This window comes from Nothoprocta perdicaria, unplaced genomic scaffold, assembly GCF_003342845.1.
Source record: "Nothoprocta perdicaria isolate Ctin4 unplaced genomic scaffold, notPer1 scaffold_263, whole genome shotgun sequence".
In the NCBI taxonomy this organism is placed as follows: domain Eukaryota; kingdom Metazoa; phylum Chordata; class Aves; order Tinamiformes; family Tinamidae; genus Nothoprocta; species Nothoprocta perdicaria.
The window spans coordinates 848,305-872,483 of NW_020455492.1; the positions used below are offsets into that span (position 1 = coordinate 848,305).

Sequence of the window (24,179 nt, forward strand, 5' to 3'; positions counted from 1 at the left end):
GGCGGCGGCGGCGGCGCGGGGCAGCCGCGCAGGTGGCCGCGGGGCAGCGATGGAGGAGGGCATGAGCAGCACGCAACAGAAGGCGGCCGAGCTGGAGCACACGGCCGAGGTGCTGCTCACCGGCGAGCAGCTGCGGTAGGCGCGGGGCGGGGGTCGCTCKCGGCACCGGCGACAGCGGCACCCGCTGCGGGCGCCGMGGCCGCGGGGAGAGGCGGCGGATGCGGGGCGGTGGGTGCAGGGTGCGGGGCGCGGAGCCGCCTGCCCCTCGCTGCTCCCCTGGGGTGGCAGCAGCTGCGGTGGATGGGAGGGGAGCCCCGATGTCACTGTCACTGCAGCACGGGTGACAGGGGCCACGCGCGGCACCGAGACTGTTAACGGGGGTGCCCGGCTCCGTTCGCCTTTAATTTCTGCCGGGCACCAAGTGCAGCGCCCTGAGCGTTACCCGCGTGCAAAGGCACTGCAGGCTCTGCCTTCGTCCCCTGGCTCCTTGTGATGCAGGAAGGACAAATGCGAGTGCTACTGTGTTGCTGCACACATCTATATGCACGTGCTATATGCGTAGCTAGAAAGATCGCAGAAATACGTGTGCTAGTAGATCTTCCCAGAACTTATTTTGGGCTTTCCGCGCAAATGCTCGASAAGCGCTTCCAGATGACAGAAACCTGCTTGACTTGGGAGCTGCCGTGGGCAGCTGCTACTTCAGATCCTGCCGTGTTATTAGCGACATCACATATAGGGACCATAGGCATCCTGTGGTGCACACCAGTGATATCTGAGTTTGGTCTCAAGGGGAGGCTCCCGCTCTAAACCAGCATCTGCTCTAATCTTGTCGTTCTTCATAAAAATAGTCTGGGACGAAACCTTGTGGGAAAGGGGGCACGGACATGCAGATAGTCCGTGGTGGACTTGGTGCTGAGTTGTTAGCCAGAGTGCCTGTTAAGAACCTGCTGTTTCTTAATTATTTCAGTAGAGGTTGAATATTCAAAGCTAATACCAAACTACTAGTAAGATCATGTTAAATCCTTCTATGCCTCTCATAGCTAAACATAGAAACAGAAACTTTGTGATCCTTCTCTAAGAAAAAAGCTTGAGGAAATGCCAACAAATCTGGCTTCTGGAATCAGCTCAGTAGTCTTATACTAAAGGATGACATTTGTAAACAGTCGTTCTCATTTATTATGGTAAATCAGCATGGTTCCACTTTGAAGCAGGATGATCTACAGATTCCAAATAATTATTCCACATTCCATGAAGTTACCTATGGACATTCCCCATGTGAAGCTGTAGGAAGTGGCCCAGATCTCCTTGGGCTGTGGTCACCAGCAGTTCAGCCTATGTAATGCTGAGCTTGTACTGAGAGGAGCTCAGGTACTTCTTGGACCTCTCTGAGCTCGTTCAACCTGCCTGCTCTTTGGCTAGGTTAGTTTTCCCGTGTGGTGAACTCTGATAGCCTGACCTGCTTGGGAATGAAGGTCAAGACCTTTCCTAGGCTTTATGTTCTCTGTACACTAAACACTGTACACTAAAAACATGCAAGCTTCCCTGAGTTACTCTAGGTAGGTCACTGCTGCCTCTTGACTGAAGCCTGACACTTGGTGGTTATGTTCATTAGCCATTTTGGGGTGGACTGCGTTTGGACTTAGCCACTTTCCTCCCTTACAAAGCACACTGCAATTGTAGTAATAATTTTAAAGCAGGGATTTCAACCTTTCCTATTTTCTGGGKTTTTTTTTGTTTGTTTTTTTACACCAAAGGTTGCCCTTGGGCATATGATGGTGTTTTCTGGAGGAGATGTGTGTTCTGTGCCAGTCTCTGCAAACTGTTGGCTACCTCTTCAGCCTTTTCAGGGAGCACCACCTTTCTCAATTCATGCTGCTGTTGAGCAGTTTAGAAAAGGATTAGAAGACTTTTCAGAGCAATGTTTTTGTTAAAATAGCAGTGTCAATTCAGCACTTTCTTTATGCTTAGGGAAAAAGGAAGCATGTTTCTTAAAGCTTTTTTCTTACTTGTTTTCCCCAAGTGACTAAATGCAAGATAGAGTTCAACAGAAATTTGTCTTGCTATCAATGTCTTTATAGAAGACCATAATCTTATAAGGGAGACTTTCTATTGCAARTGCTTATGCATCATGAAGCTGCAAGGGAAAAGGCAAAACCAATTTTCATTGCTCTTCCAAAGGCCTCGCTTTGCGTAGATGATCACTTTAAGAAAACTTCTTAATAAACTGGAATGCATAGCGTTCAGAATCATTAACTTTTGAACGGTGACAGCACCTACAGGTCCATAAATTTCGGCCTTTTTCACAGTAGTTGGGTTCAAAAGTTCATTGGCATCCTAAGCCACAAAGAACTAAGTGCACACAACACTAGCAGTTTCTCAAGAAAGGTACTGAAGAGAACCTTGCCATTAATATATTACTATTTTTTAGAAAAATATTAACTATATAGGTACATGAAATGTTATCATTATATTTACAACCTTATTACCTGATGGCAGTCTACTGTGGGTGGGCTTACACACTAAAAAGAGCATAAGGAACATAAGCAATGGAGTTGTCCAGAGGTCTCTTCCTCTAGACTGAGGCTTTGACTGGTCTTCAGATTTTAAACAAACTTACATGCAGTTTTCGGAGGCAGAATTTGTTAAGATGAGTCTTTGTGAGCTGCTGAAGCCAATCTAACATTTTCTTTCTGATGGGTTCTTTTACCCCCTGCACCAGATCCTTGTCACTTCCTTACTTCTCTGCTTTGGAATATGTTTCTCTTAGCTCGTTGATTTGGCTGAAAACTAGCCCTGAAAGACTTCATTCTATTCATCTCACTGGAGACAGCTTCTCTACTGAATTCTTTAAGGCAGATAGRACGTCAGGGATTGTATCATCAGATGTTTGTGGAAGACACTGCTGCAGTGCTCCCTGCGCAAGTCAATTCACTTTCATTAATTTCTTTCCCAATATCAAACAGTAGAAAAATTGGCAATCTTCTCTGGTGGAATTCCACCAAAGGAATACACTGCAAGATAAGATTTCAAAGGGAAAGTTGCTGAGGTTGCAAACTGAAGTGCTCCGARCTCAAGACGTTTCCAGCTAACTCTATCCTGTCACAATATTTTTGCCCGATGCACCTTCTCCTGTGTTTGTGCTAATTGTAATGACATCACGTCCCATAAATATGTATATGTGTGTGCAATAATTTGGTCTTTCCAGTCACTAGCTTTCCTCAAGTGCAGCTCAGAGATAAAGCAGTTAACAATGCAAGTGCAAAGAGTGTTCACTCCTCGTCCAAGCACACAGCAAGGTGGATGTTGTAAGAGTGGTTCCTGTTGTATATTTTCTGTGTTGCATTTGAGGTGGAGTGAATCATTAACTGCGGAGATTAGCAGAGATTACCAGGCACAGGATACAGCATGTGAGAAGCATGTACAGCGTTATTTTAGGTTATAGGAGCTGCCTATGAACAGGTGAAGGAAACCGGCTCGATGCTTATGCAGAGAAGCAGAATGGGTGACATGGGGGACCAAGTGCTGCTGGGTTTTGCCCTCACACAAGCCCTGCCTCTGCCCCGGGGGCAGTGGCCATCGGCTGGCAACCTGCCTGGGAAGCATGCCCCTCGCTGGTGCTTTTTATTTACTGTTTGTGCCGTGATAGTGCCCAGGAATTTAAGTTATTTATCACGTCCCTGCAGCGGCAGGCAGCGTGTGCTCAGGAGGAAAAGGAAGCCCTTGCAGCACAGATCTTGCACTGTGTGCCGGCTGCTTTGGAGCTGCAGGTGACCTGCTGGGATTCAGATTTGTGCCTTGGGAGATCAGACACAAAGCCCGAAAGCAGCATCCCAAAAATGCAGAGAAAACTACATCTGGTGCAGGGAGAAGCAGAGGTTGCACAGGGCACTGGGCATGGGTCCTGTGCTTGGGAGGACACCTCCTCTTTTCGCCTTCCAAAGTCGTGTTGGAGGAGTGAGAGGCTAGGCTGAAGCCAGGAGGGAGGTCAGCCARCTTTTACTCTTGGATATATGGAAAAGGATTAAGGAGTAGCCTGCACACCATATTTTAACTGAGACATTTCTTAGTATCTGTRCAATCTAGTACTTTTTTCAGTGCTTTCCACATAAATTTCCACAGAAATCAAAGTGTTTGAATAGTATGGTGACAGCAGCAGAAGTCAATCTCTTTGTAGTCCCAGTTTAAGTCTGGTTAATTTCCTCTTCTCATGACGAAGTTATGCCTGAGTGTAGGTTTGGTTGGTAGCTCCTGGCTTAGGGGCTGCTGTCAGGAGAGATCCCTCCTGCGGCTCCCGGCCCCATCCCCCTTTCTGGCTCCCACGGAAGAACAGGGCAAGAGGATGAAAGGCTCAGTATAAAGCAAGAGGTAGTGGCTTTTGTGCTTGTACTTGGCTTTCCCCCAAGGCAAGAGGGACGTGCAACTTCTAGAGAGGGTCTTGCATCGAGCGACAAAGATGATTAAGGGAMTGGAGCGTCTGTCTTATGAGCAAAGACTAAGCGAGGTGGGATTGTTCAACCTAGAGAAGATTGAGAGGGGATCTCATCAACAGGTGAAAATATCTGAGGCGAGAATGTAAAGAGGAAGGGGCCAAGCTCTTCTCAGTGGTGGCCAGCAACAGGAGAAGGGGCAATGGGTACAAGTTGAAGCACAGGAAGTTCCGTCTCCATGTGAGGAAGAACTTTCCTGTACAGAGCCCTGGAACAGGCTGCCCAGAATGGAGTCTCCTTCTCTGGAGGTCGCCAAACCTGCCTGGATACAACCGTGTGCCCCGTGCTCTGGGTGTCCTTGCTGGAGCAGGAAGGTTGGACTAGATGATCTCTAGAGGTCCCTTCTAACCTCAACCCTTCTGTGATTCTAAGAAGTGTACACCCAGGGAAAGTGCCACAGAAATTAGAGCACAGCCTTGAAGCAGCCCAAAGAGAAACTATGTTAACATTCTAAGGTTAGTAATGACAGGAACTGCAAAACTTAAAATCTCAGCAGAACCCCTGGCATTCAAAGAGTGGAGGAGTGTGCACTTCACATTGKTTGTGTTTGCCTTGTTTTGTTTTCTTAAGCAGGAACAGGACATTTAAACCATATATTTTAAACTAATGTATAAACCACTGTGTTTTAAATATAGCTTAAAACTATTTGCACATAGTCTCACAAGTATGCTTAGTTACACTGGTGTGACTAAGACTACTAGTGTTATAAACAGAATGAGCAGTTTGGTTTAACCAGCCAGCAGAAGTAAAATGGAGAAGGAACTTTTCATTCATTTCATAAATATTGACAATAGTCACACTTTACATTTTTTTATTAGTTTTTATTTTTCCAACAGTTTAGAGATCTGGTCTTTGCTTTGAATCCCATATTTCTCCAGTACCCCTAAGGATAAATGACTGTATTGTGATTTTGCCTCCGTTCCCCACAACAGCAGAATTAAAGCTGATCTCAGAATCAAAGAAAGAAAGTTAAGACCCAGTCAGGCACCCACTGCTAGTCAAGAGTTTTGCAGCAGGAGTGAAAGTACGACAATGTGCAGCCGTGTTACTCTGTTCTTGGAAAACTCTGGAGCAATAATAAATAATAATAAACTCTAAGAGGTTTAATGGGAGCATGGAGAAAGGAAGGATGACCTACAGACTCACAGGTTACTTGCGTTGTAAAGAGACCTGTGAAGTCAAAAGGAGACTGAAGTCAAAGGAGACTCAAGAGTAGATGAGTTAGCCAGATATTTGGAAATTTAGATAAGAAACAAGATGGCAGCCTGGAGCGGCAGCTGAAATATGCTGTTATTTGGATTGGTAATGGATATTACACTGCTAACTACCATTTCTGGAACCCTATAAGCCTTTGATTGCAAAAAAAGGTGAAGAAGAGAAATAAAAGGATAATGCTAGACCAGATTTAAATTAACTTTGTTCACCAAAGATGTAACATATCCTACTAAAGCATGTTATGGCATAGATTTAGCACAACTACGCAGTCCGAGTCTTGCTGTACACTCTGGTTTTACACAGCCAGAAAACCCCTTGCAAGCTCAGCAAACTGCATGAGAAGGTTGTCAGGAAGTCAGAATCCTTAGGCCAGGCACAGTGTTCAGCAGGTTGTTGGGCAGAGATATCCAAGGCATTTGCAATACAACCGTATCAGTTCCAACACCCAAAGCACCCTTCCTGTGTCCATGCAAGCCTCAGAGTGAGGGAATGAGTTAGTTCATGAGAGGTTTCGTGGCAGCCAGGGGCTGGTTGCTGTGTTGAGGATGGTTCTTCACTCAGGGGGAGCCTTTGGGGAAGCCATCCACCAGGGCTTGGTGATCGATGGCCTTGCACTTGGGTCAGATATTGAGCTTAAAGACCCAATGCACATGACATTACTAGAGAGGCCCAGAAATTACAGGTTTGCAATCACTAAGTTCATTTCTCCCCCAAGGTTTTGACCTCAACCTCTGCATTTTTGCCAGGTTGTCATACCCAAACAGAGGCAGACTGTGACATGCGTTATTTCATGTGTTCTGAAATCTGTGCTGTGTCATTTATGCCACCACATATCACAGTGGCAGCAATGTGATAGCACTGCTTCAGAGTGCAGCCCCTTTYCTTCGTTATCAGCCCTGTAACTTTACTTCTTCATAGTTCCCAGTCTTCATCTTGGAAGTTCAGGCGGTAGTGTGAAACTAATGGAAGGAAGAGGGTCAGCTGGCCTGGAAAGAGGAGCTCCAAGGGCTGCTTTTCGTGGGAGACTCCACAGTCACATTGGCTTATTGCAGTTCATGGAGTTGAACCCAACAGAAGTGGCTGTGACAGTCCAGGAGTCACTTCTCATCCCTTGCCTCCCTCCYTCCACTCAATCTTATTCTAGCTGCAGAACTCATAAAATCTCTCCCTCGGTGTATTTACTGTATTAACTTGGATAAATAACTCAACAAGGAGCAAGGATTTTTTCATGCCTGTTTACAGAGCTCAAGTAACTTACAGAGAAGCTGATGAGAGCCAAAGCCACCAGAAGGGACAGTCATGGTGTATGAAGGAGAGAAAAACAAAGGAGAGGTGTGCAGGGAAGAGAGACCTTCTTTTGGTGGAAAAATGATAGATTGACTCAGCTGCCTTTGAAACCATGGCCTCAGTTCCAGTGCAGATATGGGCTATGCATTTGTATGAATGTGTGTCCAGGAAACAGTTGCATGGATTAGGCATTGGAACTGTTTTGCATCCCACCAGCCTTGGAGGCTGGGCAGAATAATCGCTTTCATTTCCCAAAGATCCTGAAGATGCAGCCAAAATCAGAGCGACACCATGTTTTTCTATCTTTATGCAGACATAATAATCTGCACTATTTGCAAACCGGTGGGGAATCCAGCTCTTGTTAGGGCCTCTCCTTACGATTTAGACTTCAAAATATTAAACTGCTTTCTTTTTGTAGGCTAGACACTCCAACAGGTTTGTTTCCTTGAACACGTGGGATTTTTAAGTTTCAAACAGATAKGCATGCAAGTAGGCAGGCAACTTCTGGTTATGCAGAGGTCACAGTGGATTGATTTTGGTCACAAAAAGTGTCCCTTTCGGCCTGTCTCATCCATGGGCAGCCACAGGCCATTTGTTGCTGGTCTTCAATAGCACGAAGAACCCATTTATGTTGAGAAACCCCACGATCACATCCCAGAGTGTGGCAAGGACTATACAGAGGATGGAAAGATGGTCTCATCCCCACAGTAACATTGTGCTTGATGTGATGGAAGGGAGAGGAAGCGAGAGAGTGGAAGGAATTAGGGAGAAGGGCAACGTAACKGAGATCAACAGCCAAAGGAATTGTCTTTCCAGGAGTGTTCTAGATAGATAAGAGGCAGATATGRTTTTGTTTGTCAAGGGCAGAGCATGGAAGAAGGCTTGAGGTATAAGACAGAGGGGAAGGAGGACTTGGAACAGAATTTGAACTTTATAGGGGAGAAGTACAGCTACCTTGAGAGGTRCCTTGCAGGAGGAATAGGCCAAAGTTCTTCTGTTGATAAGCGGCGTTAACACTCTCATATTTATCTCTATGAATCTACAGTCTGCCTGTTTTAGGCAAATTCTGCCATCTCCTAGTAATGTATCTGCAATTAGGGCCTTTGACCTTTAACTGTGTTTTCTATTTAAGTGGGTTTATTTCATTGCTCTTCATATTGAGGACTATAGCTAGCACTGGGGTATTGCCATAATGTTTCCATTATTGTTCAGCTGAACTATTGTATAATCTSTTGTCTCTATGTTCACACCACTGCCTTGCATATTGGGCCAAATGAGTTTATTGGCAGGAGTTAAAAAGAAGTGTTCATGTATTGTGTCCCTTGCTCTTCACATTGTTCTTTGTGTCTTCAAAGCACTGGGGCTGTGGGTGCCCTTGTGTTTTCACAACCCGTTCGCAGCTCTGATGTTACAGCCAAACCAAGACTCCGGATATAATTATCATATGGTTCATAAAAAACAATGATTTTTAATTGCATGCAAATGAGTGCATTTGCACTCACAAGAAGCTAAAGTCGTGAGTACCTTGTCTGAGGAATCCAGCACTTAGACACATGCGCTTTGGAAAGGGAAGGTGACAGCACGTAGCCAACACAACACTCAAGAGCTAGGACTGCAAATAAAGGAAACGAATCCTGAAAAGGTATTAGCTAAACGTTATTTATAGCACTGATTGTCAGTACCTAGAATAATTTCCTTTCATTTCTTACAAAAAAAAAGATCCTTCTCTTGATAATTATACATCCTTTTCTGCAGCGGAGTATAATTGTATGGCTGAGAGATCAGGGTGATATAATCAAAAACTGTTAATTGTTTCCTGATGCTCAGGATGTAATTAACTTATATTTTCTTCTAGATAAAATTATTTTTAGTAAGACGTAGAAAGAACAACTCCCACCTTAAACTGCTGATGGCTCTGCAAATAGAGGGAAATTTTGATGTTGAGAAGCTAAAGTAATATAAGYATGTACAAATCCCCAAAGAAATATCATTTTGAGAATAATTTGGGGCTAGAAGCTTAAAGAAATGTCACGGGCAATTAAAGTCTTTTCAAAGTTAATATCGCTTGTGTCATATAAACAAAGCCCTTTGGGGTCTGTGGGGAAAATTGTAGAAATAGATGAGGTTAAATTAGCAAGTAGACTTTGCGATCAGAAATATCTGTTATTTTCTTCCCTAACTGGAAGCACTGGGATCGTTCTGCTTGTCTAATTAGACAAGGTGATGAAAATAGGTTGTGGAAAGTACACTGAACAAAAGAAAGAAAAAAAAGGCTTGTTAAAYGTGTATTATCTAACCCATGACTTGTGCAAAATTATGCATTCATCTAAATAAACAAGAGGTGTCATGGCACAAGATCAAATTCAGCACTTGTGAGACTGCAGCCAGAGAACTGGGGCCAATTTTCTGCCCCCCAACAGAAGAAAGGCCCTGGGAGACTGGAGTGAGTCCCATGGATACTGCTGGCCTTGGAGCATATGAAGTACAAGCCCATGCCCATGGCTGGGTTTCTTCAGCCTAGAGAGGAGAATGGTCATGGGGTCTAACTGCTCTCCACGCTACTATAGTGGGAGGATGTAGGAAAGGCAGAGCCAGACTCATCTTGGATATGTGCAGCAGCAGGACAAGAGCCAGTGCAACAAGTTGCAAGAGAATTCCTGGTTAGATATTAGGAAACAAATTCTTCACCATGAGGATGGTCAAAAACTGAAATGGGGTCCAGAAGAAACTGTGGTGCTTCTATCCCACAGACTGAGAGAGGCTGGGCCTGCTCAGTCTGAAGAAGAGAAGAAGGCTGAGAGAGGACCTGATCAGTGTGTATAAATACCTTAAGGGAGCGAGTGAGGAGGATGGGGTTGGCCTCTTTTCAGTGGTGGTCAGYGACAGGGCTAGAGTAAACGGCCACAAACTAAAGCATCAAAAGTTCCACGGGAACTTAAGGAAAACTTTCTTGACAGAAAGGGTGACAGAGCCCTGGAACAGGCTGCCCAGAGACATTGTGGAGTCTCCTTCTCTGGAGATCTTCTAAACCCRCTTCGACACAGCCCTGTGCCACATGCTCTAGATGACCCTGCGTGTGCAGGCGWGTTGGACTAGATGATCTCTAAAGGTCCTTTTCAACCTTAAGGATTCTGTGCTGCTATGATTTTACCTTTGGAAATACTCAAATCTTAACTGGATGTCCTAATTAACCTACTCTTAACTGGACCTACTTTGAATGAAGGTTGGACCAGATGACCACTAGACATCCCTTTCAACTCCAGTTAATCTTAGCTCTCATGGAGGCATGGCTTCATTTAGCTGTGGTCACTGATACTACTACTTTTATTATATGGATCAAGTGCACTGCAGCCATTGTACATAGACTTCGTGATTGATGGACCCAGTTTGTGTGTTCATTTGTGTGCCTAAGGGTTTCTCTCAGTCCTGGAGCTCTACTTTGCATGTCCAAGTCTCACATCTCGCATCTCCTGCTGACAGAAAAAAGGTTTCAGAACTGTCGAAACTTTCTTCCYGTAGAGGGATATGTTAAAGACATCTCTTCGTTTGCTTTTAAAAAGGTGATCTTTTAAAAAGGTCATTTTTTTTTAAGAAAAGTAAATGAATAAAGCATATTCTTTATTATTATGTTGCCTTTGTTAAATAATATTTCTTTCAACATGTGCAAAACAGTGAGATTTGTTGCTTTTCCTTTGTGCCATTGTGCTTTATCACAGTGTTGCAAAGTCCACATCCTTTCAAAATATCTCATAGTGGGGCAATATCGAGGCATGTTAAGTTGTCAATAAATGCTATTGCTTGTTTTCCAAGTGCTATGCTTTGGACCTACTAGAATGATTGAAATAATGGTTTTTCAAAGATAATTGCTTGTATTCACTTTGGCTGAAGAGGGGCTAATGCTGCTGCAAACTAATATAACAAGAATTTTCCATGCTTTTTTGTGTTAATTCTGTAAATCAAAACCAGCTGAAACAATGTATTTTACATAATTTCACATGAAATATGTTTGTACTTCATGTCAGCTTTTTCTTCTGGTGAGTATGGAACATCTGAGTTTGTATGAGGCCAGTAATAACAGTACCCTTGGGGAACAGATTGCTAGGGCAAAGAGAGGGAGAAGTGCGTGCATGAAGTGTTTAATAGAAGCACAATAAAAATGGAGAGAAAACTGTGTTTCAACATACAGTGGCTGGGGTGAGGTCCCAGGGGACTGGCAGAAATGACACTTTGCTTACAGGCTGGAGTGTGCACATGGCATCTTTTCCTGTAAAAAATCAGTATTACACCTMAAAAAATGCTAGACCTTTTGAAACACAGACACGTGTTGGACACTTGATCAATGATTTTATGTATTCAGTGCCCACAGAGCTATTGCAGCAGATGGGAAGGAAGATACCTTCRGTGGTGCCTTCAGCAGTGGAAGGCACAGCTATGAACTAAGATCTTACACAGTCCTCCATTCAGAAAGTCCATCGTAATTACATTCAAATTAAGACCTAATTGCYAACATTCGCCTTCACAGAATGGTTGAGGTTRGAAGGGACCTCTAGAGATCATCTAATCCAACCTCCCTGCTCAAGCAGGAACACATAGACCACATGGCACAGGGCATCCAGCTAGGTTTTGAGGATCCCCAAAGAAGGAGACTCCACAGTGTCTCTGGACTGCCTGTTCCAGGGRTCTGTTATCCTCACRGGAAAGAAGTTCTTTTTCCCTCACATGGAGATGGAACTTCCTGTGTTTCAACTTATACCCATTGCCCCTTGTCCTGTCACTGGCCACCACCGAGAACAGTTTGGTCCCATCCTCYTTACATTCTCTCCTCAGATATTTGTACATATGGATCAGATCCCCTCTCAAGCTTCTCTTCTCCAGACTTAACAGGCCCAGCTCGCTTAGTCTTTCCTCATGAGATAGATGCTGCAGTCCCTTAACCRTCTTTGTCGGTCTGCGCTGGACGCTTTCTAGAAGTTCCATCACAGTTGCTCATGTGAATCCTGGCATGTTTTTTAGCCTCCACATGTCTAGGAAGCCACGCAGCAAAATGCAGTAGTCCAGCTGCCCAGTTGTAGTCATGCGCACTCCTAAAGAGCAGCCATGTGCCTGCAGAGCATACCCTGCTTCATGACACGTGATGGCAAGAACCCTTCTGCCCTTGTCCTGTTGGCCATGTAAAGCCTATCCTGAAATAGCCATRCAGCATGTGTTTTGGATTCAAGCTTAGGCCTGACTCAGAGATTGAAACACATTGTAAACATAACCGTATTGTCCTAATCTAAATCTACTAGCAAAGTAAAGCTGAGCTGGTGCTATTACTTAAAGAATAAGGATCAGGATGCACGCTCCGATTTATTAAAAAAATTAGGTCATGATCTGAATGTATATTTCAGAGCATATAAATACCTGCTCACTGCATACACAGAGAGATGATTTTGCCAAAAACAAGAGAAGCAACACATGGCCCAACGATGGGCACAGGTTGTGCAGAAAAGCAGGCAGAGCTTCTCTGGGCTCTATTTTTTTAAAATCATTATTTTAAAGGAGAATTTCCATTTCATTTAAAGAGCAGAGGAAAAATGCTTCTGTAATGTTTATCTTTACAAAGATTATCTACTTGTGAGCTTCTAACAAGGCCTAATCAAACAAGACAAGATCCTTGACAATAGACTGACAGAAGGTCTGCTCATGAAAGGCGGTTATGCAGCAGCTGGGCATCTCTTCATATCACGTATCAGGCCTTGGAAAATGCTGAGCTCCACCAAAGAAGCCATCCCCAGGCTATAGTTTTGCAAATGTAAAAACCTTTAAATAGATTTCATTSTTAACTAGAGTCATTATTAACACATTTTCCTCATCGCTGAAGTTCTTCATTAACCTGTAAGAGTTTAAGCATATAAGTAACTTCATGCCATTCAATAATCCCCTTAAATTCATATACACATAATTATTCACATCCTATGTGTTTGTACGGCTAATATAAAAACAGATTTAAATCAGATAGGACAGTTCTTCATCTTTAAAACATTTGTGGCAGCGACCTTATCATTTCTAGGCTTAAAATGTAATGTTATGGTGTAGAATTGTTGAGTAAAATTATGGTTCTCATTTAGCGTACATGCATTTGGAAATAATTTAAAGTCATATGGGGCAATAAGTAACTTTCCAAGATATTTTTCATTTTCTGTAGACAGTGATCCATATTTTTTTTCTGGCACGTGGAATGAAACCTTCTTGGATGTTATATGATTCTCTATAAGACAAATATATATAATTTAACACAATATTAATTGTAATTATACTGATTTGTAGCCTCCAGCTGGCTGTGAAGGTCATACTGGCTTGTATCATACAGTCAAAGCAACATTTTTCTTAAGCAAACGTGACAACTTCAGGGAACTGAGAAGAGTTATAGTCTATTTAGACTTCTATCCCATTTTGATTTTTTGATTTATGCTCTTTAATAATTACATACTTCATATCATTTGAAAAAAGAACCTTTCTGTGATTTATATACTGGTGTATACCCCACAATATGTATCCCATGTATATGGGTTTCCTTAGGCCAGTAGTGAACAGTGCACTGGCATCGTTTCAGCATTACCAGTGCAGTTAATGTTCCTGTATATAGCACGTTATCAGCATTTGACTTTGTAGCTGCCTTACAATGTTTGGTGTCAACAGGGCCTGCCTCCAGTCTGTCTTACAGAGATATTTTTCTGATACTAAACACTGTTAGATTCTCCTGCACACATGCTTCTGATTGCACACTTAGAATTGAATGCATTACGAGGTTAATTGCATTTATTAGTCCATTAATAGAAATCATGTGTCCTTTCTAATGTGAAGGAGAACCCCCCATGGTGCATATTCCTTTCTCTCTTTCTTTTTTTTTTTTTTTTTTTCCTATGCCACACTTTTTACCACACTTTTTACCACACTTACCTAAATGCTAGGTGGGTTCTTGCCTTAAATAGTAGTTTCAAACTTCTGCTCCAGAACTTTGTCTAATTTTTAGCTTAGGATTCTTTAAGCTACTGTTACTTAAATAACTTTTTTTTTTTTTTTTTTTTTTTTTTTTTTTTTGCATTCTGCTGTTTCCTTCCTTGGAAATTTCTAGACAACAATTTTGTTCCTCTTGCTTTCCGTGTTGATCAGGCCTGACTAACCGGGGTTAGGCCTGACTGGCTCAACATTTCACATGCTGATGTTGTGCTTCTTCCTTGTGTCTCTGTGAGTTTGTCCGTATCATTCTTGCATGAGGATAATTGTCACGACATGAGGTCCTGCCAGTGTCATAGACAACGTCAAGAACCATTCCGTGTCATTACTGGAAACTTTTTAATTAGTACAACCTAAGATTGCCTTTCATTTTTGTATGGTTTCCAGAAATAATAATGAGTGAAAGTTTCACTGCTGCCTATCTGGGTATTTCTTACCCTCTCTTGCTTTTATCCTTTATGTTCACTGATTTTAGCAAAGCTTTTCTGTTGTTAACTAATGATCTTTTATTTTATAGCCTTTCTGCTGTTGCAAGCACAGAGAGGTCATCTAGTTACAATTTAACCATTTTTAGGTAATCCAGTCCAAAGGATCATCTCTTCAAGTGGTTAAAATATTGCATCAGTTCCAATTCTTTCTTTTAGTTCATTTTGACCCCTGAATTTCAGGAGAGCTCTGCAAGATGGTGGAGAGACCTCCCGTGAATCTTGTCTTCTGTGATGGCAACAGCCTTTAGATTGAAATGTTAGCAGTCATAGCGACAGAAAGCATAAAGTAATACCAAAACACAATAAGATTATTTTTTATTCAAAAAAAAGTCAACATAGTGTTTTGTTTCTAGTCAGTATTTTTTGATTTATTACTTTCACAGCTTCAGAATGAAAATAAAGTAGTCATTGCAGTCACATTGAACAAGAAGGGAATCTGCTTATTTAGACTCTGAAGAGGTAAACTAAGTGCGATGGTTTTAATACAGAATACTGTATATTGTAATAATATTGCATCAACACTCATTTTAGCATGAGTTTAGATATTTTTAGAAGTGAGTAAAAAGTATTGAATTACAGTCTCAGTGCAAACTTATGCTTGCTATCAGTAGTAAAGAACGCTAAGTATTTTATTACTCATTTTATTACCTATAAAGTCCCAGCCACTTCTGCTTAATGACATTTATCTAGACAGAGCCCAGCAGTTGGTTACCTCACAAGTGGATCTTTGCAGCTTTGTGCAGAGATGGGAAAAAGGAAAACGCTAAAACGAGGGCAGATCCTGGGGCCGTGTGAGGGGATTAGTGATGGGGCYGGAAGGCCTGGAGGCCGCCCAGGTGTGGGGAGAGGAGGGAGGCAGCTGCTGCCAGGCTGAGGAGGGTGAAATGGGAGCACCAGGCTCAGGGAGCTGCTGGGTCAGTGGTACTCATGCTGGAAGGATGCGAGATCCAGCCTTGCTGGAGCAGCCAGGCCTCTTGCCAGAGCTGTATTTGTCACTCCCTACCCTGAGGGACCTGCTGTGGAGCAGCCCTGCAGCCAGGCAGCCTCCTTCCCCTTTCCATATCCCCAGCTTTCTGGATGGCAGGGATGACAGTAACAGCTGTGGCGGCAGGACTCGGGCTGTTTGACCTGTATTTACCCACTGTGGAATTTCAAGGGAATATTTGCATCTTCCTGTCACGTTACAGGTCTGCGTTGCTTCAGACAAATCACGTTGCTTTTTCACAGGCCTCCTATGACCCTTACACAGCCGCTCCCTCACTGCCCTATGTATAAAGTATTTTCTTTATTGACAGTGATTTTTTTTTAGCTTAAGTCCATGAGAGATGATTTTTTTTTTTTTTTTGCTACTATGTTAATTCAGCCAAATAATGTCTATGGCAACATTTGTCCTATGTTTTTTGATGCACACTTCAAAATTACAGTGTTTTCCCTCTCACTTATGATAGAAGCCTTTAGTTTAGACTTACGATGATAATGTTCTTCCTTCCACAGAAAACATAGTTACCACAGTATTCTAAAATACAGGAAAAGCCATTTAGGCATGAGAAACAACTTTTTTTACTCTGTGGGTGACCAAACACTGGAACAGGCTACTCAAAGAGGATGTAGAGGCTCCATCCTTGGAGATAGTCCAAACCCAACTGGACATGGTCCTGAGKGATCTGCTGCAGGTGACCCTGCTTGAGCAGTGGGGTTGGACTAGATGATCTCCAGAGGTACCTGGCAGCCTCATCTGCTCCCTGATCCTCTAGTCCGTTGATTTAGTAAGCAGRAGAATTTCATTGCAATGGAGACAGAAAAATAACATGAATTAATCCTAGCTGATGGACATAAGTAAAGAGAGCTTGTTCTTCAGTGAAAAGCAAACCAGGCTTTTTTTAGGATGCATCTATTTGTATAACGTAGACCTTGACCTGAATGCATTTTTATATCTAAGTGAAAAACACAATTATATATGATTAGCTTATAAGAGGAGAAAACTCAAGCATATGAGTTGTCTAATTCTGAATGCTTCATCACAGAAACTAAAGAGCTAGGATTAAACAAGGAGACTTCTACTTACCTTATGATTGGGGGCAGGTGAAATAATAACTTGCCTTCATTTTATCTTTTCTGCTTTGTAAAGTCCAGTTCTACATTTTTATGCTTTCCAGTGAGACCTCAGTGCTGAAGGTTAAAGTGTGCAGGCAGTTAGAAGCAGTCATTCATGTTGACACATATTTTGATTAAAAATAAAATGAAAGTGAAATGGGAGGCAGAGATATTATCAATTTTCACAGCTTTTCACAGCTAGGTGGACAGGAAGAGAAAGTATAGTTAGAATTAGAGGCCTGCAAAGATCCTGAGTGTTCCTGATTCTCTGAAAAGAGAGGTGAATAAATACTGATTTTATTTGATGGTTCTGGGATGTCACCACTACTCAGGAGTATGGTAGTTGGTACAAACATACCAGTCTAATTCCCTGAGCAGCCCGGAGTGATCCCAATGGAAAATGCGGAGCTGGAGCTGGGACTGAGTTTCTCTCTAATCCCATTGCATGCTCTGAGCCCTGCATGTGGCTTGCTTTTACCTGCAGGTGTTGGCAGAAATTATTCAGGGATGTCCCTGTGCAAGCTCAGTTGCACGATCATTGACCTTACTACTTTCTGAACTTATAGATAAGATATAGATAAGAACTTGATGAAAGAGGCAGTCACAGTGTTTTCCTTGAAGGCTCAGCAGCCTTGGTACATTGCATCTTCCTTGGAAGCTTTGGGCTTCCAAATCTCTGCCTCCTTCGTGAGTCCAGATGCTGGTTATGTGTGATCTTTCTGTAGCTGTCTCCTTCTGGCAACTTCCCCTCGCTTTGCTGGAGGCAAAGCCCAAAGGACCACGCGAGGACAAGACCCAGGAACAGGGCATTGCTTGAAGACACCTTCTGTAACCCTCTCTCAGTTGGTAGAGTTTCTTCTTGGCCACAAGTCCTACCACAGATATATCTTCATCCATTTTTGCAGTATGACCCCATGTTTTAACGGAGTATTTTAGCTCCCCTGAATAACACGTAACAGAAGTAAATGACAGCAGAGCTGAAGCATAAATAGAAAGAGGAACAGGCAACCACCAACCGCTGACACTTCAGCCGAGCCTTGGCAAGCCTCTCTGGAAGTGCTTGTCCCAGCAGTGCACGTTGCATCTGCAAGTACCTTCGTGGTTGCCTCTGTGTACAAAGTTTCTGTCATCATTGACCTACTTTTTTGCTGACAGTGCAAGGGCGGAAGTTTTATTTAAAGGTATCTGTTATATCTAAGTACCTCATGCAGTTGTGTATTCCCCTGGATGCTGATATATACCCAAATACCAGCAGGTGCTGCCTTATTTTGTATTGCATTGTGTCTGCAGCTGAGCTGTGAATTTTTAATTTCAATGGGAATTATGCTTCTAAGTCACTAAGACTTTAAAAAATGCCAGCATGGGTAAGCCCCTACCGTGCTGTAGATAGATCATATGCTGTCATTTATATCCTCCTTTCTACCAACCAACTTTGTAACCTCAAGAAAGGCCTTTTTTCCCTTCTGTTTTTTAATTGGAAAGGAGTAATTCAGTTACCAGTGGAACACCTTAGTTGACATTTGAGAACAGTTATAGGAAAATTGTGCTTTTTAGCCACCATACCAGAGTTGTCCCATCTGTAAATGAGAATGTCCATGGAAGAGACCATGGAAGATTTAAATACTCTCAAACTCCTTGGGGTGAAGCGGCAGGATCACTTGCGGTCTGCTCCAGAAGGAAGCAGCATAAGTGGTTGGGGCCACCTTAAACTTTCTCTTCACTGAAGTTTTCTTCTTTTTTTTTTTTTTTAAACAAATGCACTTCCCTAATGATACTCTGTGTGTGTGTGTTTAAGACTGTTTTGGGAAGGAATCTGACTGTTTTAAGGGAAGCAAATGAATGACACTCAGAGCATAAGGCTTCCTGCTATATTGTCTATCAAGTGTCAGAACCAAACTGTTCCTCCACATTTTTTCAGAGCTTTCCTAGGACAGGGCAGCAGGGGATATATAGAGTATACTAGGGAATGGCAGATGAATTATTCAGAAAATTACCAAGTTTTTATTTATTTATTTTTAATTCTTAGATGGATTGGATGACATTCTGCAATGTATGTGTTAGTCAAACACAAACTACTGTATAAAATAATTTGGATGGTACATCTGGTTAATGATATCAGTTCTGTCTTTATCTGGCATATTTGCCATATATGGGCTTTAGAAACAAAATTAGACTCCTGTGCTGTTGCTGCCTTTGCAGAATCCTGTCTAGCTGATTCAAAGAAAAGTTCGATAAGCTTCAAATGTCTCGAGAAATATTCACTAGAGATCTTCAAAACTCGCTTGGATTTAGTCCTGTGCCACATACTCTAGGTGACCCTGCGTGTGTAGGGGGGTTGGACTAGAGGATCTGTAAAGGTCCCTTCCAACCTTAATGATTCTGTGATCCTATATGTAACTTCCTAACAGAAAATAAAAAGTAAACATCAGGTAGCTGAGAGAGCTCTTTCTTCACAAGTCAATCCCTTGCTTTCTTAAGCAAAGATTTTGAGTTTTCCTGTATCATAACTTTTCTGACAGTTGGTATAGAAAACACTTAAGAACTTCTCTATAAATAACACTGTTCCTGATTAACTCTGAGCACAATTTACTGTGAAACAGGAGCACGTTGTTCTGGATTAGCCACGTCCATGAGGTCTTACTTGGAGTAAGAGTTCCTACATGTTGTTAATTAGGAGCAGCTCCTGTTTAGACAAGCCCCCAGGAAGACTGTTTTGGCAGGCGTGCATGCAAATACAGACTGCCTTTATTTGCTGTCAGCAGGAATGTGAGCCGTGGGTATCAATTTGTAAATATTAAAGGGTCACTTATACCCGTGCCAGGAAATTGCTCAAGTACTTTAGCTCTCACTTCATTTTCTGCAGGTAGGTGAGACTGTAATGCCTAGTGCAAAATCTCTCCTGTAATCTTGAATAACATATGGAACTATATATGGATGACATTGCACTGGAGTGCATGAGGCTGTTTTCTAGAGTTAAGCTTTTAAAGTTGTAGAAAGAGGGATGACTTTTTAAAGGCTTGTTCAATCAAGATTTCCCCTCATTGCCCTCTGTCTTCTCTCTTTTGTCCCACATCCCCTCAAATTGGTCAGATTTTGTCAGTGAACTCATAATCCTGAGTAGCTCTTGAGAAAAACCTCTTAAAGCTGGAGAAATACGGCTGATGTCAAATGATGTCTTTTCCAGTCATAGTGCAGACTAGCTGACAAAATGTGATTAACATTACTTAAAGGAAAGTCATCGAGGCCTTTGCTGAGAAGCCAGATTGTGGATGCCAAGGGATAAAGAATTTACCGACTCGCTKGATCCTTGGACCCGGTGTGCGTGACTGCATTTGCTATTCTTTTTTCTCTTTTTTYCCCYCATTTCATTTGGTTTGTGATAAATTTGTCTAAACACTGCCACATTTTTAGAATTCCTGACCAAACTTGATTTGTATGCAGAAATATAACCTCAGTGGCTTTAGCTGGGGGTTTTACATTTATGGTTTGCACTAGATATAAAGTAGACTTTATTGAACTACTTTTCTTCCATGCAGTTTATTAGCAGGCTCAAAGTGATGAAGGAGCCGTGACTTAGAGAGAACAGTGTGCACTACCTGATAGAAAAGCCCAAATTCCCTTTCCCATCTTCCTTCCAAGTCAGTCAGCCTGGAAATGATGCAATACGGATATCATTGCTATGCAGGGCAGAATGAGTTCCCACTTCCATTTGGGAAACATGGATAGATTTGATTTTCAGCCTGGTTTCTTGGAAGCTTACGTCATCCTGCTCCGTCTGGTTTAATGATTTTGTAACATCTTAGCAAATTTGGATCCAATTTAGCAAGTGGGTGGAGATAATTACGGTAATGAAATTTCTGCCAGTCTAAGGAATATAGGCAAAAAGCACAGGAGAGTCCCTGAAAATGCTCTGAGGGAGAAGGAGTGTAGAGGGAGTGCATATCTTCTGACATGAGAGAGAACCAGAAAGGAAAACACCTGTAAGTCGTCCACCCACTGCAGAAAAGCCTCCAGTCAGAATTTAAGACATAAATCCTCAGTTTCTGGTGMTCTTGGCTGTTTGTTTGGTTGCGAAATACCATACCAGTCTTGGCACACCTTAGCACGTGGATTGTGCAAAGAATTTGGGGGAATCGGTTCCCCGCACGGTCAGGTTTTGTGTGAAATCCGCTGTATTCATTTACACCTTTGCCAGTGTCTCAGAGGTGGCTTGAGCCTTTAGCATATGTATTACACACTTTTCCAATATTTTTGTTCAAACAGAGTAGTGTGTCACATGAGACATGGTGAATATTAATAGAACCTGAAATGTATTTTAAATAYAAAACTCAGTGAAAAATATTCATAATTGYATGTTCTATAATTAAAACTGTGTAGGCCTTTCTTTCTAAGTATGGCAACAGCTGTGAGAGAACATCTGGAAAACATGTTTTAAGCAAAGACATTTTAGCTCAGAGAATTTCACAATGCATGGGATACTTACCAGTACTCCTTCCAGAATACTAATCAGATTTATCTGTGTTTTTAATATAAAAGAATTCATTTTTTCATGATGTTTGCAAATCTGGCTTTGAATTCGTATCACAGACTGTGCGTTCCAGTGTAGTTCAAGCTAAAGTGCTGCAAAACACAACTATTGCTCTGTTACTATATATAGATGTTGTTAGGCAGAAAGCTACTTCAGCTTTGTCTGATGCCCAAATAACGTTAATTTTTTTTTGACCAAATATTTTGCCTGTCTTTGATCCCAGAGAGAAATAACGATTTCATACAGGAATCRCATTGATAGGAAAGTTGGTATCATGGCTGGACCCCTACTCTGTGCTTCTTGAGACTTGGGTTAATGCTGTCCTGCACCAGTTATCTTTTGAGAAATCAGAGGTAGTTGCATCTCCCTTAAATTATTACAGCATTGCTCAGAAYTTCTCTGGAGCTGGTGAGAGTATTTACAAGGTCAGATTGTGGGCACTTGGACATCCTGGCAACATTTGCATTTGTGATACAGGAGCTCAAGAGACGTGGCTTTCATGCTTTCTTCATATACAGGACATTAGAAAAAAATGAAGCTGTAATAAATTAAAACACAGAAAACTCTTTAAAATCTCTATCCGATTAGATTACTGATAGGCATTATTACATACGGTATTACGGGGAAAAAAAGAAGACTAAAGATGAGGAACCCCAAAACTTTCACTGCCTAGCAAGGTGATTCTCCAAGCAAGATTTGCACCCCAAGCCACATATCTCAAAGACAGCTGCCTGACTTGCTTTCAAGTTTATGAGTGGGATTTTGCAGATAGATCTGATAATAAAATTTCTTCATGAGCAGCAAACAGGTAGCATTTGCAACCAGCTCTCTGAGTGGGAAATCAGTTTCCCTTCATTTAGAGTAGAAGGCAACTTTTGCAGGCCAGATTGTGTTGTGTTGAAAGAGCTTTGCGACTGAATTTTAAAKCATAAACACTGATCTTGCTGTGCAGCTGGAGACAAAATGTGGTTACCCTCCCAGTGAAGAAGGTACAGCTGGAAAAGTGAATGAGGTTCAAAAAAATTTGTGGTGGTGAAACTCCAAAATCAAAGAGCAACATGGACCGCTTTAGTGGTGATGTAGAAAAATTAATTCTAAATTATTGACAGTTTAATTGACATACAGGAAACAGGTTAACGTGCTTAGAATGTTGTGCTGCTCTTCAATTTTTAGTCTTTTCCGCTGGGCAGAAACTGAGGTTTTTCCATGTACTAGGTTTAAAAGCATAACAAATTGCTTATGTGGAGTGTTTGGCAGCCRGCCCCTAGCAGTGCACATCTGAAGGAAAGTTTTCCTCTTGCATTCAAAAGCTGCAAAGCCCTCCTTGTGATCCAGCTTGGAGACGTTTGCCAAACTTTTCCCACTCCTGCTAGCTAYGTATCCTTTGCAAAGGGTATTCACAAGGTGATTTGACCCACAGGCTCAGACTGCACGAAGAAAAGGTCATTAAGGATCGAAGGCACCACCTCAAGACATATCCCAACTGCTTCGTTGCCAAAGAGCTGATTGACTGGCTGATTGACCATAAAGAGGCCTCCGACCGAGAGACGGCAATTAAACTTGTGCAGAAATTATTGGAYCACAGCATTATCCATCATGGTAAGTTGCTGCCACAACTGTTCTAAGCTGAATTTTATTGACTTTAGTGAAGCAGCCAGGGAGCTGCCGCTCTTCTTCCTTGGTTGCATGTAGGACAGGTCAGATCTTTTCCTCTTTTAATGGGAAAGGAGATAAGAAAGTATCTCCTTAGCACTGTGCTCCTCCACAAGGTCCCCATGTCCTGAGGGACACTGAGAGACAAAAGAGATATGAGTGGAGCACATGGACATACGTTCCCAGAGGTATGTTCCCACACATATGTTGCCGGCCCATGCAGGGGTGACGTGGTGGGAGACCACGTGGCGCGTTGTGTCTGCAGGTAGCAGCCGCTGGCCATCCCCTCCGCAGCAGGGTCTCCTAGTGTCCCCTTTCCCTCAGGACGCAGCCCAGCCCACTCCTCCCCATCCATCTAAAAAGCCCATCTGAAAAATAAGCCAGCAAATAAAGGTAATTTTTCTCACGTGGACTCATTCTCCAGCTCTGTTCCTCACACCAGCTGCACAAGCATTTGTGCTGGTACAGCTGCAAGAAAGTGAGTTGTCAAACTGTGCCCTGATGATTTTTCTCCTAAACTTGCTGTCTCTTTGAGCCCTCTTCTATTCAGCTTCCTGAATAGCAATTTGCACTTATGAAAAGGAGACTGCCAAATCAGTGATAGCAGTTAGTTGCCTTTCGGTGCATGAAAAAGCATGAAAGCACAGAAGCAAAGAAGATCCACGCCCTTTATTTCAAGCCAGTGGTATCAAAAATTTTAGCTTATATTTCTTTTTTAATAGAAAATAGAGTAATTTTGCTAACTGACGGATGTTAACTTTATACAGAGGTCATTGTATGTGCATCAATACTGCTGCTATCAGCAATATATTAACAACACCTTAATTAAAGGAAGRAAATGCACATACTAAATGAGTGCCACTTCTTCAGCTTCTGCTTGGCTATTAGATTAAAATTCTGGGTTGTTATGGAAACTGGGAATCTCGGTAGATAGTTAAAGAATAAAGTAATTACAGGGTATTCAAATCTGACTGCTTAATTCTCTGTTGAGAAAATGTCACTGGTTACAAGGATTCCTGAGTGGCTTAATTTAATTGAGCAATAGATGTTTTATTACTGAATACCTGTTTAAAACTTCAACAGCCTTCATTTGTTTTCCACCTCAGAAGCCAATTGCACACTGCCACTTCCATACAAATTGTATATATATATGTATATGTATGTGTGTGTRTATATACATATATATGTAAAACCATATAGACCTGGTGTTGAGAATTTTCATATATTGCGCTCAAAGATARTAAAATTATTTGTCAGCCATACTTAGGCTTAGGGCGAATTCCGATAGGTTCAGTCAGGTTCTGCAAGGTGCTCAGAGCCCCCTTTCAGCTGCAGTGACAAGTGACAGTGGCAGCGCTTCCCTGTCCCTGCGAGTGCCAGTGGCACAGAAGGGGAGGCCATGTACGTGGGCTGCCAGCTCTGCTGAAA

At 42.3% G+C, this 24,179-nt stretch overlaps 1 protein-coding gene across 1 annotated transcript in view; it reads left to right on the plus strand.

Annotated features, from left to right (window-relative positions):
- The first annotated feature begins 49 nt into the window (after positions 1-49).
- Positions 50-24,179, plus strand: part of DEPTOR (DEP domain containing MTOR interacting protein) — a 65,896-nt gene continuing 41,766 nt past the window's right edge. The window contains exons 1-2 of the mRNA XM_026040734.1: positions 50-135; positions 22,519-22,697. Coding sequence (XP_025896519.1) covers positions 50-135; positions 22,519-22,697 — 265 coding nt within the window. The remainder of the gene's footprint in view (positions 136-22,518; positions 22,698-24,179) is intronic.